At 44.1% G+C, this 17,774-nt stretch overlaps 1 protein-coding gene across 2 annotated transcripts in view; it reads right to left on the bottom strand.

The window, feature by feature from the left end:
* PIKFYVE (phosphoinositide kinase, FYVE-type zinc finger containing) overlaps positions 1–17,774 on the bottom strand; it is a 921,889-nt gene that overhangs the window by 468,361 nt on the left and 435,754 nt on the right. For both annotated transcript variants that reach the window (XM_068244945.1, XM_068244946.1), the window contains one exon: positions 11,819–11,902. In XM_068244945.1, the coding sequence (XP_068101046.1) occupies positions 11,819–11,902 (84 nt within the window). The remainder of the gene's footprint in view (positions 1–11,818; positions 11,903–17,774) is intronic.

The raw sequence follows: 17,774 nt of genomic DNA, 5'->3' as shown, positions 1-17,774 counted from the left end.
GCACTGAGGATGAAGTCCGGGAGGTGGGTGATGCCGGTCCCGGACAAGTTGGCCTCCAAGGTGGCTTTGGCCAGGTAGAGGTTGACAGCCCGCCTCTGTTCAACCAGACGTTCACACATTGCCAGGGTGGAATTCCATTGTGTTGGAACGTGTATAATGAGCCGGTGCCGTGGGAGGTTCAGCTCCAGCTGCACGGCTTCCAGGTACGCTGTGGCACCACCTGAGCGGCGAAAATGACCCACGGTTTTCCTTGCCGCTCCCAAAAGACTGTCCATCCCCTGGTAGGTGTGCAGGAATTTCTGCACCAGGTTCAGGACATGGGCCAGACAGGGGATGTGGGTGAGGTTTCCCCGGTGGATGGCGGCAACTAGGTTTGCCCCATTGTCGGCCAACACCTCTCCGACTCTGAGGCCTCTGGGGGTCAGCCAACTCCTCTCCTGCTCTCGGAGCTTGGCCAGGACGTGGTCTGCTGTAAGCTTGTTCTTCCCCAGGGTGACCATCTGCAGCAGTGCTTGGAAGTGGTGGGCGCTGCTGCTGAGGCGGGGGTGTTTGGCGGCGGATAGAACCGGATCAGAGCTGGAACCTGCTGCACTTCCCCTGACCCTGCTGCGGGGTGGCACCAACCACTGGGGTGATGATGCTGCTGTCCCCTCCTAACCCCCTTCCACCAAACTGACCCAGTGCGCGGTGAAAGTGAGGTACCGGCCTGTCCCAAACCGGCTTGACCATGAGTCCGTGGTCACATGGACGCGCGCACCCACCGCATGATCCAGCCCACGCTCCACGTTGACCTTTACAAAACGGTGTAGTGCTGGGATGGCCGTGCGTGCGAAGTAGTGCCGGCTGGGGATTGGCCAATCCGGCGCTGCACACTGCAGGAGCGCACGCATCTGGCTCCCCTCCTGCACAAACGAGTACGGGAGGAGCTGGGAGGACATGGCCCGTGTAAGCAAGCCGTCCAGCTGGCGTATGCGACGGCTGCCGGGAGGCTGAGCCTTAACCACGAACGACTCACTCAGAAGGGTCTGGTGGTGGTGGTGTTGTTTTAGGCTTGCATGGGAAACCGAGGAGGGAGCAGAGGAGACCCCTGAGGAGGACTGGCTGCCTGAGGCCTCAGTGTCAGCAGGAGTGGCAAAGGGGGTTACGGTGCTCTGACCTCTGCAAGGGCCAGCGCCAGCTTCCTTCAGCCTCTTGAACTCCAAATGCTCCGTTTGGTGTTTATTGGCCAGATGGTTGATGAAGCTGGAGGTGCCATAAGTGGAGGGGTTAGACCCTCTGCTCAGCTTCACATGGCATAATTTGCAAGTTACAAACTTGCTATCAAGTGAGGGCAGATGGAAAAACTGCCATATTGGGGATTGCAGTTTGCCCTTACGTCGCTCAGAATGGGATGCTGATACCGATTTTCTCCCAGTGGTGGTTGGGGCCTGGGGTTGAGTGGTGCGGCTGGTGGTAGTAGTGCCACTGGCAGATGGAGCAGCAGGCTGTGGGTCACGCATTCCATGCCCACTGCTGCTCCTGCCAATCCCTGCAATGTTGATCCTGCGTGCCAGAACCACTGAATCCTCCTCCTCAGAGTCAGAGCTGACATCCCCCTCCAGTCCATGGTAGTCCGGGTCCTTCACCTTATCATCAAGATCAAACTACCCCTCCTCAAACAACTGCTGGGATGATGCGCCCGCCTCGAACTCCTCTTCTGCTGACACATCATAGACAGGCTCCCCCCAACAATTACTGTCAGCATCTCAGACTCTTCCGCAAAGCCAATTTTGCTCAGAATGTTTTCTCTAGGGCTGGTGGTGGCCTCACTGGCCTGCTAGTCGTCATCCACCATCAGCTGCATTACAGGCACGGCATCTTTCTCCTCCAATTTGCGCCTCTGATCCTGCTTGAAAATGTCCACAATACGCTGCTGCGTCTCTGCAGCGTGACTCCCCCTACCAGCTGGAGGGCCAGTGGGTAGCGGCGGAATGGACACTGATGCGGCAGAACTGCTGGAGGCCGCAATGTTGCTCACTCTCCTCTTGGCCCTGCTGCCCCTCCCCCGGCTGCCAGTGCCAGACATAGTACAAGACTGTTGAGGACGACGTCACAAATGATGTGTGGGGTACTTGTACTTTATTAGCGGCGGCGGGCTTGGACTGTGAATCCGCACGGAGTGACAGACAACAGAGTACAACAAGACACACTGACACTGCTAAGTCAGCAGCACTGCAATAATCTGTAGTAGCAGCTAACACAGTAATACTCTCACTCTCTAACAACTAATAGCACTGCACTAACTACACAATATATATAACACAGTAACTATACAGAGAAACTATACACAAACTATACACAGACTAGCTAACTACAACACAGTAAAACAATAGTGTACAGAAGGTGTTTAAGTGTAAAAACGCTGGGTTTATCACTCATATAATGCACTTGCTTCAGCCAAACACACTGGAGTGTCTCTCTCAGTGACAGTCAAGCAAGGACGAAATTCTCATCATGGTCCCCTCCTTATATACAGGAGGGACTGGCCAAGGTTCCCCTCTGTGATTGGTTGCTTGGGCTTAGGCTGGGAGTCCTCTGATTGGCTGAATGACGTCATGGACGTCATCTCCATGGTAACAGTACCCGGATCCGGATATCCGCATGATATCTGCGGATATCCGGGCATGCGACCAACTATCCGCGGTTGCAATGTATATATAAATAGGGTGGGTTACCCCACCTGTCCTGGAGAGTTACTAAAAATAACATTACCAGGTTTGCTAATCCCTGTTTTTTCCAGTAACTCTCCCCGACAGGTACACTTTGAGATGATAAAGAAATAATTCATCACCAACCTTAGGGTGGGCTGACCGCCTGTAGGACCTTTCTTCCAAAGTCCTTTTCTGAAGAAGACAAGTGATCCAATCTGTAGTGTCAAAGGTCCCTAGATTCTTCCATGTAGCTGCCTTGCAGATGTCCAGAGGTGTAGCTCCAGCCCTATAAACCCAGGTTGTAGCCGTTGCTCTCTCTGGTGGAATGTGCTTTAAGATTTTCTGAAAGTTCCAATTCCATATTTTTTATATGCCTCCATTATACAGGGTGGGCCATTTATATGGATACACCTTAATGAAATGGGAATGGTTGGTGATATTAACTTTTCAAGATGGGTGGTGACCATGGCAGCCATTTTGAAGTCGGCCATTTTGAATCCAACTTTTGTTTTTTCAATAGGAAGATGGTCATGTGACACATCAAACTTATTGGGAATTGCATAAGAAAAACAATGGTGTGCTTGGTTTTAACGTAACTTTATTCTTTCATGAGTTATTTACAAGTTTCTGACCACTTATAAAATGTGTTCAATGTGCTGCCCATTGTGTTGCAACACAATTCTCCCACTCTTCACACACTGATAGCAACACCGCAGGAGAAATGCTAGCACAGGCTTCAGTATCCGTAGTTTCAGGTGCTGCACATCTCGAATCTTTACAGCATAGACAAATAACTAATGAAAGAATAACGTTACGTTAAAACCAAGCACACCATTGTTTTTCTTGTGAAATTCCCAATAAGTTTGATGTGTCACATGACCCTTTTCCCATTGAAAAAACAAAAGTTGGATTCAAAAAGGCCGACTTCAAAATGGCCGCCATGGTCACCACCCATCTTGAAACGTTTTCCCTCTCACATATACTAATGTGCCACAAACAGGAAGTTAATATCACCAACCATTCCCATTGTATTAAGGTGTATCCATATAAATGGCCCACCCTGTACATAATTTTATCTAATTAGCAATCGTCTTTTTTGAGGATCTCTGGCCTACTAATTTTCCTGAAAAATTTACAAATAATGCCTCTGATTGTCTTAGTGACCTAAACTTGTCCATGTATGCCAAAACAGATTATCTGACATCTGCCACTCTAATTCCTTTTCAATAGAGGGATTTGGAAAAAACGTACTATTTCTTGCTTCCTATAAAAAATATTGCCTACCTTAGGCAAAAACTCAGCACTCATCCTCAATATTATTCTATGATCATGAATAATACAATATGGTTCTCTAGCGGAAAGAGCCTCCAATTCACTTATTCTACTTGCAGATGTGAAAGAGACTAAGAACACTGTCTTTAACGTTAGTAGTCTTAAATCCATAGTATCCAATGAGTTGAAAGGAGCACGTGTAAGGGCTTTTAACAACTGAAAGTTCCCATTTTGGAATAAGCTTTACCAATATTGGCCTATTTCTCTCAATTGACAACTTAACAAATCTAACAACTAAAGGATGAGCAGCTAATTGCTTATCTAAAAATACTGAAAGAGCAGAGATTTGTACCTTGTGCTCAAGGTCAGACCCTTGTCTATCCCACTCTGCAAACATTCAAGAACTGTGGCAATATCTGTAGAATTGTACGGAGTTTGCTCTTTCCCTAAACTAAACGTTTTCCAATATTTAAAAAAAAATACTTTTCAACAATGTTTCAATCACTTTGTTTGGCAAACCATATCCTCTTAAAGATTACCTTTCAGAAACCAAGCCGCAATTTCCAATTGACTATCTCTGGAATTTCCTGTCCTTGGACTGTTATCATACCCTTGTGTAATGTTAGGTAAACTGGGCCCTGCAACTTCATCTTGAGTAATAGAGGATACCAGGATCTCTTGGGCCAATCCGGTGCTATTAGAATCATCTTGGTTCAGGAATCCAACATTTTTCTCAACACTAGAGACATCAGATTCAATGGTGGAAATGTGTAGACTAGATTGAACATCCATGGTTGTGCTAACCATGGCATCCACTGCCATGGGTTTGTCTCTGATATTCAGTGAACAAAAATGATGGCATTTCGAGTTCTCCCCGTTTGCAAACAGGTCCACTTCTGGATTCCCCCATAGATTCACCAGACCCTGAAAAACTAATTGACTCAGCATCCATTCTGTGTTTGACACCGGAGTATGGCTCAGCAAATCTGCCCGATAATTCAACTCCCTTTCAAGTGTACTGCAGTGAGCGATAAAAGATTCTCTTCTGCTAGATCTAAAATCTCCAAGGCCAATTGTAGTAGTTTCATGGACTTTGTGCCTCCCTGACAGTTGATATATGCTACCACTGTCGAGTTGTCCGACCTCAGCTGGACTTGGCAATTTCTCAGCATATGAATGGATGCGATAATCGCCATTTTTACAGCATACATTTCCCTAAAATTGGAGGACTGATCTCTTATATGCAGATGCCAAAGACCCTGCATGTCGAAATGTAATCTGCCAAAGACCCTGCATGTCGAAATGTAGAACGTACGCTTCCCATCCCAAGAAACTCGCATCCGTCGTAAGCACCCTCTGTACCGGAAATTGCCAAGCCCTGCCTAGAATCAATGGTGATGGGTCACCCACCATTGTAGACTTTTTTCACAATGTCTTAAATTTTGATTATGTGGTCCAGCGTGTTGGTCAATTTTTTCCAGTTTATCAAGATCCACGACTGCAACCTCCTGGTATGCTTTAAAGCCCATTGAACCGCCAGAGATGTTGATGTTAGTAATCCCAACAGTCTCATTGCTTCTCTGACTGTGACTTTTTTTGTCAAACAAATTCACTTCTTGTATCACTTTTTCTCTTTTTTTCCCCTGGAAGAAACATTTTCTGGCATCTGGAATCTATCAGGAATCACAAAAACTGAATTAATTGTGTTGGTTCTAGTTGTGACTTCTCCCAACTGATTATCCATCCTGCTCTCTGGAGCTGAGCTAAAACCATCTCTCGGTGATTCAACAAGATCTCTTTCGACCCTGCCATAATCAAAAGATCGTCCAGGTATGGAATCACTCTGCCATAATCAAAAGATCGTCCAGGTATGGAATCACGACTATTCCCTGGGCATGAAAAGATGCTACTATTTCTGCTACCACTTTCATAAATATTCTCGGTGCTGTCTTGATCCCAAATGGGAGGCAATGGAACTGATAGTGGAGAATCTCTGCCCCATCTTTGACTGCAAACCTCAGGAATGTTTTGGATTTTTTTCTTCATTGGAACATGCCAGTATGCGTCCTTTAGGTCTATATTGAGCATGTAACAGTTGTTTATTAACAGGTTTCTTATAGAGCATATTGATTCCATCTTGAATTTTTGATATTTTATATATGGATTCAATGGCTTCAGATTTAGTATAAGTCGAAACTTGCCCGACTGTTTTTTGACTAGAAATATCCGGGATTAAAATACTGCTTGCTTCTCCCACACTAAACTGGCAATATCACAATTCTTACTATCATGTCTTGCACGATTTCTTTCAATGCTGACAATTCTTCTTGAGACCCATTCCTTCCCGTTATCACAAACCTTTCCGGAGGTTTATGATGAAAGGCAATGTGATAACCGGACTGAATTAAATTTAGGATAAACTGGCTTGTTGAGAATTTCTTTCATTGTGGGAAGAATAGGCCCAATCTTCCTCCCACTTTTTCTTGCATGTCATTGTTATGGCTTAGATTGGGAGTCCGAACCTCTGAACAGCATGTTTGGTTTGTTCTGTTCCTTGCTAAAAGACCAAGGCTTACATTTTGTCTGGGTTTTTGTCTTCGTGTCTGGTCTGTTTTTAACGAAAAAAACTTTTACCTTGACAAAAAGGTTTTTTCTTTGGAAATGATGTTTTCTTGTTCGAGGTTCATTCCAGAATCTCATCTAATTCTGGTCCGAAAAGTAAATCCCCCGTAAATGTAATAGTGCAAACTTTGTATTTAGACAAAGCACTACCATCCCATGTTTTGATCCACACATTGCGTCTAGCAGCATTAGACAAACCAGCCACACGAGCGGTCAACCTGATCGCTTCTGACGCCGAATCGATCATATAATACACTGATTTAAACATAACCGTAAACAAATTTAAAATTGTTTTCTTGCTAGACCCCATCTTGATATGTTTCTCTACTTGATGCATACAGAGATCTAATGTCCTCGCAACACAAGTTGTCACCACCACTGGTCTGAATATTGCACATATAGCTGACCAAGTCTTCTTAAGTGCAAATTCTGTTTTTCTATCTGACTGATCCTTAAGATGCCCAAGATCCACAAAAGATAATTCAGTATCCTTGTTCACTTGTGAGAATGCTGCATCTAATTTTGGACATTTATCCCAACACTTACTATCTTCTTCAGAAAAAGTAAATCTTCTCTAGAATCCCCTAGATAAAAAAACCTTTTTACCCGGATTCTTCCATTGACTAATAATCATAGCCTTTGTAGAACTGTGAACTGGAAAAACAATAGGATTACTACCATCCATTCCAGCATAACACATCATGTGTAGAAACCTCCTTCGGAGTCTCTGCGTTTAAACACAAATAATCATACATTTGTTAAGTAATTCTTCTATCTTGATAGCCAGAAACTTACATTTTGACTGTTTCTCTTTATCAAACTCAGAAATATCCCCCTCTGACTCTTCTTTTGATAAATCTTGAGGCAATTCCTCTGGCTCTGAATCAGAAAGTACAGGTCTGTTAGTTTTAGATTTAGCCTTTATATAGGAATCTCAAATTCTGTCGTGACTCGTAACAGTCTCTTGAGGTGAAACTGAGGAATTAGGACTTGATGGTATTTCTTGAACAGGTTGATTAACAATTGGCAAAGCCTTATGAGTAACTGTAACAGGTTGGGAAACCAGAACAGCAGGTTGTGCCATAGATACAGGTGCCTGAGTACCCAGTAATTGAGCCAGTGAATTTGTTAAAGCTGCTCTAAAAACTTGCATTGAATCCATTATTTCCTTCCTCATTACTTTAAGGACATTTTTATAAGGAGCAGCTGATTCTTCGTTTAATACTCTCAATGTGCATTGCTTACAAAATGTTTTAATGAAGATAATCTTAAATTGCAAGCTGGGCAACGCCTAGCAGGCTTGGGCACAGAGCTTTCACCAGCTTCTGTGTTAGCAGTCTGAAAGACATAATTAACCAGAAAGAAATCAGCTGATTACACAGGCTCATTCCCTGTGATAGTTCAAACCCCACAGTGTAATCCTCTTTCCTTGTGCACCTTTTCTGTTATATCAACACCAGTGGCCTCTCACCTTATTAATTGCTGTCCAGATTATAAGACAGCAACCACGCTTATGTTTATCCCAGGCAGTCTCCACAGCAGGCCACTGGAGAGAGGCCACTGGTGTTGATATAACCAAAAAGGTGCACAAGGAAAGAGAAATACACTGTGGGGTTTGAGCTTTTCTTGCTGTCTGTTGCCTGGCAGCCAAAGAATACAGTGAGGATCTGTGAGACCCTGTCCCTGGTGCATGCACTGAAAGGTGTCCCTTTGCACTTCTTGGGCATTGGCAGAAGCGGTGTTTGGTGTAAGGTTTTATTGCTGTCTGTGACCTGGCAGCAAAAATATATGGTGATGACCTGTGATACCCTCAATTTTGGTGGATGGACACACAAATGGTTCCCTGACACTGGGGTGTTATGAATTAGAGACAGTTGTGTCAAACAGTATTATGCTATGTTTTTTTCTTCTTTTTTTTTGAGTGATATCATCAATGGAAACGGAGGTGACACATGAGAGTGCAGTATTTGTTGGGAGAGAATCATCCCTAATGCTTGTATTGTGATGACCTGCTACGTGATTAACCATCACCACATCTTCACATTACAGACCCATAAGTTACTTTATCAAGGATAAATCCACACACATTCTTCATGTCTGAAGACTAAAAGTAGTTCTAATCTCACAGTAACTATTCCCCATGATGATCAGATCAGATAATTATAGCGCTAATAGATTTGGGCGCAGCTATCTTTTCAATGTTATTTATTGGTTTTGTAATTTTTCACTCAACTTAGCAAATGTTTGGGTGCCATTGCGAATTATAAAAATTTTACGTAAAACGATAAAGTACAATTGATGATAAAAAGAGGTTTGTGAAACTAAATCAAGACTTTCATTGTCTGATATTGTGTATGTTTATTATGATATTTGATGATTATATCGATATATGTGAATTATATCGATAAATGTGACATTACGATAAATAAAGATGTGTAATGATGTAATTACGGTAATTAATTATAAGTCTTTAAGATGTGTAATGATGTAATTACAATAATAGGTCATTATATGTAATGATTTATTTACGAAAATATGTGTTATTACAATATTATCCTTTCTATGTGCAAAAGGTTGTTTATGCAGGGGAAGTGGTTAGGGTTAGGTACCATCAGGGAGGTGGTTAGGTACTATCAGGGGGGTGGTTAGGTACCACCAGGGGGGTGGTGAGGGTTAGGCACCACCAGGAGAGTTTTAGGGTTAGGCACCATGAGGGGTGTTTTAGGGTTAGGCACCATGAGGGGTGTTTTAGGGTTAGGCACCACCAGGGGGTCTAGGAGTCAGGGATAGGTACAGGGAGGGCTCTGTGTGAGAGTAGGGTTAGGTACCAACATGAGGGTTGGTTAGGGTTAGGCACAACCAGGGGGTGGTTAGGGTTAGGCACCATAGGCGTGGTGTTCCACTGAATGGAACACAAGTTTCCTGCAGCACCACATGTTCCAGACCGCTGAGCCAAGCGGAACGTAAGTTAAAGTGCTGCATTGGGGGTGTGACGAATGTGCAGTCACCCTCCAATTCCTGTTCCCTTTGCTGCAGTTTTCCATTCAGCCTTAGACCCTGAGGGAATCCTGAAGGCAGAATTGCACTACAGCCAAAGTAACCTTTTGGATTGGTTGGTGAGTCCACACACAGTCCAATCATTGATTGTACATACAATCAATATAATCTGGGATCTCATATAGAGACCAGATCGCTGCCACCAATCCGCGTTAAAGCGTACGGATGCACTAAGTCTAACTCTAGCTAAATCCTGTAGGAAAAAGGGTTAATATTACAACCTTTCTAGAGATAGCAAAACTACAGATAAATCAGCTATGGTAACGTGTCTCTCTAAGGAGAACAGGAACTCGGTACAGACATTGTTTCAGAACAGCACTTAGACGAACGACTTTTTAATCATTTATTTAAAGAAATAATGCAGAAACCAGATATAACAATTGAAACAAATCGGTACAGTTAAAATAAGGCTTAGAAGTGGAAAATAACAGAATATAATGTCTTGAGCAGTCTTTGAGTTAAATTACTGTGTCCTTCGCGATAGGTACTATAGAAGTTGTAAATCCAATTATTTAAAGTTCTGGGTAGTCCATGAATGAAATGCCAATCCTTTGATGGTAAGATGGATGGCTGGACAAAAGACACCCCTCTGTGTCCAGCAGTGTTGTTTTAACTCTTCCTCTGCTAGAGGGCGGAGTTGTAAAAGGAGATGGGTGGTGTATGCCACAGGACCCTTCCCCGCCCTTTGTCATGACAAGCAGAAACAATATGCAATAACTGGAATTGTCACAACTTGGCGACAGCCGACTATAACCTGCAGAGAGTGACACAGGCACGCTTCTGGCGTTCTCTGTGTTACACAGACACCAAAAATGTGTGTATTGGTACATTCCACTGCAGAGCACCCTGTAGCTTGCTTTCGGAAGGTGTTAGGGACGTGCTGAGTGGTCCAACCACACACAAATCATATTTAATAATTGTCTGTTAAATTTGAAATGGCTAGCATCGACAGAAAACTGATGAATTTAGTAAAATGTCTGAATGACTTATTCTTTCATATCAAGGAGGATTAAAAGTCATTTTCTCCGACTATCCTCAGGCTACGTGCAGGAATGTGGTCGCTTAATGACTTTACGATGTGTCCCTGTATCCTGCTTATCAGAAGCCTTCTGAAGTAGATCTTGCAGCTATATGATCTGGCTCTCGGTTTTAGGGTTTATTGGGGCTCACCCTAGGGGATCATGACTTGTGAGGTGAATTTGTTGTTTTACGGCACCCTAGATAGCTAAGCTCTTTCCGGAATGGACTGGTTGGCCATAAACACGAGCATAAACAAACACTCACATTCCCCAGAGCAAGGCTGTGGGGTGAAAGAACACTGTTTTCCTAATATCTAGGCTAGGGAAGTAAAGGGGTACTCCAGAACATCGTTTTGTGTGCCATGTTTATGCGCTCGCCGACATGGCGTTCGCAAAATCGTGAAGGGAGCAATAAGAAAACTGAACATTTCTTCCCACTAGTGAAGAAACAAACCTGTCTACATAGAAAAATATACTTTGGGGGTGTGGGGGGATGTGGAGAAATGAAGGGTAAGCAGCGGAACCGAAACAGAGTGGCAACAGAGTAAAAACAGATCCGATCGACCGGTGATCAGATCAGTTTTCACGACTTTGTTTGCCACTCCAACGCTAGTGTGAACCGGGCATAATTTATGTTATGTTTCATATCTCTTATATAGGATTATGGCTCAGATTAAGATTGAGATATTTCTGATTGCTCTGTGTTCATAAGTCTATCTAACGGTGTTCTTGTTTTAACAGCCGAATTGGTATTGTTGTATCTTTGATATCTCGTTCTATTCTATTGTACACTAATTAACGAATCCTTTAGGCGTGTACACATGCCATATTTTTACAAACAACGGGTCCGACAGCCCCTCCTATGGGGCGGTCGTTCTGCCGACAGTAGCACGTGAGTACAAGCTGTCGGCAGACTGATAAGATGTTGTTTTTGACTGATCCGCCGAGTGGTAAGATAACACATTTTGATGCATATCTTTTATGCGATTATTAACTGCATTGCAATTTCAATCAAATGTATTGAGTACAAAAAATAAAATAAAATTGCATAGAGATTTGGAGAATACCTATATTCTTAAACAACTTTAAATAAATATTTTCTTGATTATAAAGTGAAGACAAAAACAAGTCAATAACGAACACTTAAAATAAACATACGTGGTAGGAAGAGAACTTTCTTCTGGACAGCTCTTTAGAGACACTTTTGACAAATCATCCAATGCATTCCTATATTCTTTACAGCTTAAAAAGAAAAAAAAATGCACTTAATGTACATATTTATGATTAATTTACAAATCAGTAATAACATGCATAATTTCATCTAGCTAGGCAAAACTTAAGTGAAGCTCTGTGGTCTTTGCAGTATACAATTTGGTTTTTAAGTGGGGAGACTCAGGAGAACCAAACCATGTAGATATGTACACGCCTGCATTCAGGAACCATTTAAAGTACAACTAAATTCAGAGCGATATAGAGGCTGCCATATTTATTTCCTTTTAAACAATACCAGTTGCCAGGTGTCCTACAGATCTTTTAGACATCTGTAGTGTCTGAATCACACATCTGAAACAAGCATGCAGCAAATCCAGTCAAACTTCAGTCAGAAATATCTGATTTGCATATGGCTAAGGGCTGAAGCTGCCTTTAAATTTTTTAAAAGCTCATTTCCCATTCACTTGAATGAGAATTGTGCAAAATCGATTGCAGCAATTTTGCCACGATTGTCATTCAGGTGATTGAGAAATGCACTATTAAAAACATATATGCAGCCAGTGTGGATCAGCACTAAAAGTATAAGAGGCAGAGGAACATCAGGACAGCCAGGCAATTTAAATTGTTTGTCACACGGTCCTAAGGACAATGCCCAAAAGGTACCTAAACGTCTGCTATCAAGTCTAAAATACACTATTTTAATACAACATTAAAAGTTATATGTACATTAATAAAAACCTATATGCCGGGCTATGTAAAGTGTTGCCATCACAGTCACGGTGAAGGGTTATTGGCTGATCCCCCCCATGCACACACTATGATAAGATTGTCAATACGGGGTGGGGTGTAATACCCTCCACATGGCTTGTGTAAATGGTTACCCTGTTTTTCTCACATCAAAAATATAACTGTAGGGTGCATAGATGCATATCCATATATGAACCCAGTGTCTTGGTTGATTCATGTGCATCACAGATACTTAAAACTGATACTCCCCCTGACAGTTGTGGGTGGTTCAGTGGTTAGCGGCTGTAATAATAAGGGCAACCATTTACACAAGTCACTTGGAGGTTGAGCAACAACCCAACCACACCATATTGACAAACTTCTCATGGTGTGTGTTTTTGTGTGGTGGGGGTATGGTGGGGATAAGCAAAGAACCCCTCACCGTGACTGTGCGTGCAATACTTTATACAGCCTGGAACATGGGCTTTTATTAATGTGCATAAACAATTTTAATACGGCATTAAAAGTTATACTTTAGTTGTTATAGCAGTCATTCAGGTACCACAATGCCGAATAGTCAGTACCTGGGATACAATATGTCACATATTGTATCCCCGGTACTGACTATTCAGTTTCTTTGTAATTTACAATGTTTAAAAATAAATACATATGGCAGCCTTCCTATCCTCATAACATCAGGTGTTTTTAATGCATTGCTGCCACAGTGCAAACCGTAAATGACAAGCTGCTTGTTGTAAGAAAAAATGAACATAACCTGCACTGTGCACATATTGTTCTTAATAAAACAATTTATTGTAACTTCTCCATAAAAAATTGCATGGTTCAAAAGCATAAACTTACAGAAAGATGAAATGCATCTTGCATGAAGTGGAGGTGTGGAGCTGAACAGTCAATGTTTCACACCATAATCAAGATTTTGCTCCTCCTCACATGCTGCTTACCAATGTACCTGAGGTATCCTACTAACACCCAAACGCCAATTAATGGGGTTAATTGGCATTTGTCATATGCATACACAATGTTCTACCTAGAATTTTTTCCAGCCGGATGGTATGAAAAAGTAGCGGGGTGGGGATGGAAATGGTGGGTGCTACTAGGTAGGGAGTCAACACCCCTCCCCCACCCCATCCCACACACACAATTAAAGTGACAGTCTAGGCTCCATCTCTTGTACTGGAATCTCTTAAAGGGATACTTAACTGAAGAAAACATGGCCAGTTACTTACTTGGGACTTCTACTAGCCCCTGAAGTCCTCCTGCTTCCTCACCGCCATTCCACGATGTTCTGTTCCTTAGCCCCGCACCTCCTTGATCCGTGCAAGTGCAAAACGCTACCGGTCACGGGAAGGTGATGGAGGAGGTGAGTGGCACGTGGCCACGCATGCAGCGTTCAGAGGGGGACAGCAGAGAAACAAAGCAGCGTGAATGACTGTAAGGGATAAGAACAACTTTAAAGGGACTCCGAGCTCAAAATCAAAATTAAACTTGTACTCACCTTGGGCTTTCTGCAGCCCACCGTAGGTCGGGAGGTCCCACGACGGCATCCTGGCTCTTCTCCCAGAGATGGCTGCCTGGCGGCTTCCGGGCGGCTCCGGACGACACTGGCCCGAGTGTCGCGCTCCTTCTTCCGCATACATCACGTATGACTTCACACGCCGGCCGCCTCGCGTCATCACGGCGTGACAGTTCAGCACATGCGCGAATAAATCGCGCATGCGCAGTACTGTCATGACAGCCGCCGTGATGACGCGGAAGAAGGAGCGCGACACTCGGGCCAGTGTCGCCTGGAGCCGCCCGGAAGCCCCCGGGCAGCCATCTCTGGGATAAGGCCTGGGAGAAGAGCCAGGACGCCGTCGTGGGACCTCCTGACCTACGGTGGGCTGCAGAAAGCCCAAGGTGAGAACAAATTTCATTTTGATTTTGAGCTCGGAGTCCCTTTAAGGGCTGGAAGAAGCCCCAGGTAAGTAGCTGGCCATTTTCTTGTAATAGTTAAAGTGTCCTTTAAAATTCTAACTACCTTTCTGCTGATTTGAGAATACAACTGGCAGTTTTTCTTGTATACATGGGTGGTCCTAGTGTGGAAAAGAGGTTTTCGGGGCCATAGCCATGATATTGAAAAGCAGGCAGCTTATCAATATCATGTTATGGCCCAGATAACCCCTCTTACATCACCCACGTATATAGGAAACATGGAAAGAAAAATCTTGGTAGTTTCATTTTTAAATTTGCAGGCTGAACCTGGTTGCTGGTTGCAATAACACTGTCACTCACCTCACCGGGATATTGCTAGCTGTGTGGTTGTCAAGGGGCCAGAGTGCCTCTCACTTATCATTCTGTGTCTTCCCTGCCTTTGCCCTGGGTGAGTCTGTGGCCATCTGTACACTGGCTCACTCTCCTCTCTGCCCCTCAAGCTGCAGCTCCCTCACACCAGTCACACTCACTTCTAGCATCAATCATGGCCTGGGGAAAGCAGTCTCAGGACAGGATAATCGTGGGGGTCAAAGGGTCAAGCATCCTTAAAGGGAACTTGTACTGAGTAAAATTATGTAAAATGAACACATAAGGTAACTTCAAATGAACATTAAATAGTTACCTTGCCATCAGTTCCTCTCAGAAGCTCACCATTTTCTTCTGACAATGATTCCTTCCAGTTCTGACACCATTTTGTCAGAACTGAAATATATCAGTTGCTGTCAGTTATATATCAGTTGTTGTCGGTTATAGCTGAGTGGACAACTGATGTGCCCGGCAATGTCCATGTTTCCCTATCACTCAAGTGGATGATGTTACAGTTTAACAGTGTGCTGACCAGAAAGCTGTTATGGGGTAATGTTAATTTTCAAAATGGAGGATGGAGAATTCCCTTGATCACAGTGGACAAACAGGACGCGGGAGAGGAGGAAGAGATTGAGGAGTAGACTACACGGGAGGTAAGTATGACTTGTGTATGCTTATTTTGACTTTTAATTTCCAGTTTAGGTTTTCTTTAAGTTCAAGCTGGCGGGGGCTGAGTTAGAGGGCCCCCTTCCTTCATTAGCAGACGCTAGCGAGATTTACACACAAACGTGCAGTGGCTGGCAGCGGGACGAGTACAGGGAGAGAAGGAGAAGAGCGTCTGGCTAGACATTCCAGAAATTGCAGAGCCACGCTTCCTCTCTGATCTGCGGCTCAACTGAGCTGCGTGTGCCGTCACCTGCGTTCCTCGCTCCTCCATACAACTGACAGGAGCTGGGGAGGAGGGCAGAGATAGCGTCCCTGAGTGACAGTGGCCGGCTGCAATGACACAGCTGCCGCTGCTCACTAATGTACAAGTCACACAGAACAGGGATAATTTCACCTGGGCGCTCACCAATTTCAGCAATGTGGCACGCCAGGCTTAAAGGGACTCCGAGCAGTGCAGAAACTATGGAAAGATGCATACCATTTTGAAGCTCTCTTTCTCCTTTTTACAACGATATATAAACAGCCGCCCTACGCCTTTTAGTTTTCGCTATTTTCGTGATCAAAATCGCGGCCACTGCGATTTCGATCGCAAAAATATCAAAAAGTAAAAGGTGTAGGGCGGCGGTTTATATATCGTTAGAAAGAGGAGAAAGAGAGCTTCAAAATGGTATGCATTTTTACATAGTTTCTGCACTGCTCAGAGTCCCTTTAAAGAGAACCCGAGGTTGGTTTGAAGAATCTTATCAGCATACAGAGGCTGGATCTGCCTATACAGCCCAGCCTCTGTTGCTATCCCAAACCCCCCTAAGGTCCCTCTGCACTCTGCAATCCCTCATAAATCACAGCCACGCTGCTGACAAACAGCTTGTCAGAGCTGGCTGTGTTTATCTCTATAGTGTCAATCTGCTACTCTCCCCGCCTCCTGCAGAACACCAGTTCCCGCCTGCATCCCGTCCCTCCCTGCTGATTGGAGGGAAGGGACAGGGGCAGGGACCGGAGCTATGCAGGAGGCGGGGGAGCAGCTGAGACTGACACTACAGATGTAAACACAGCCTCACAGCACGGCTGTGATTTATGAGGGATTGCAGAGTGCTGGGGGACCTTAGTGGGGTTTGGGATAGCAACAGAGGCTGGGCTGTATAGGCAAATCCAGCCTCTGTATGCAGATAACATTCTTTAAACACGCCTCGGGTTCTCTTTAAAGACTCTGGGGAAAACACTGCATACATGTAAATTGCAAGGGCTTACGCAACACACCACCGCAGCATAATTATTATTATTTAATGTATTTATAAAGCGTCAACATATTATGCAGCGCTGCACAATAGATACATGGGGTTAACATACAAGGTAGGACAAGGAACTCAAAACAAAACAAGATCATGCAAAAGTCACTGATAACAGTAGTTCAATGTCTTTTGTAAAAAAAAAAAATAGGGTCTGTTCTACTCTGCAAGAGGGGTATCAGACAGTTCAGATTGCATAATCAAGCTGGAAACACTAGGGAGGAGGGCTTTGCCAGAGGCTTACAGCCTAAAGGGTGGGGGAAGAGAGAATAGGTGCATCTGGTGAGAGGTTGCCCGGCAGAATGTATTATGGTACTGCTGCAGAGGGGGTAGGCGAGCATGAAGAGGTGAGTCTTGAGCGCTTGTTTGAAGGTATTAAAGGTGGGGGACAGTCTGATGGCTGGTGGGAGCGAGTTCCAGAGAGTGGGGCCAGGCACTAGTGAAGTCCTGCAAACATTCATGGGAGTGAGAAATGGGCAGTACGAAGAGGTGCAGGTCATTGAAGGATCAGAGAGGGTATGTGCCTGATGACAAAATCAGAGACATAGGTTGGGCAGGTCCTGTGCACCGATTTGTAGGCCAAGCATAGAATTTTGAAGTTGATCCTGAAGCGGATGGGGAGTCAGTGGAGGGCTTTACAAATGGGAGTTGTAGAGTCTCTGCGATGAGAGGAGATGATCAGTTTGGCTGCTGCATTAATTACCGATTGAAGGGGGAGTAATACAGTTAGAGGGGAGGCCTGATAAAAGGGAAGGGCAAAAGTCTAGGTAAGAGATACATAACAAGGGCATGGAGAAAAAGTTTGGTGGTGTCAGGGGACAGGTAAGAGCAGATCTTTATACAGAGAATATTGGTTTGACCTCAGTCAGCTTGGCGCCATCTAGTGGGTGTCTCATGCATTACATCACAATAATGTATTGCATACC

The sequence above is a fragment of the Hyperolius riggenbachi genome, chromosome 7 (genome assembly GCF_040937935.1).
Source record: "Hyperolius riggenbachi isolate aHypRig1 chromosome 7, aHypRig1.pri, whole genome shotgun sequence".
NCBI lineage: Eukaryota > Metazoa > Chordata > Amphibia > Anura > Hyperoliidae > Hyperolius > Hyperolius riggenbachi.
The sequence above is the reverse complement of the archived record's forward strand: the minus strand, read 5'-3'. Positions and strand labels throughout refer to the sequence as shown.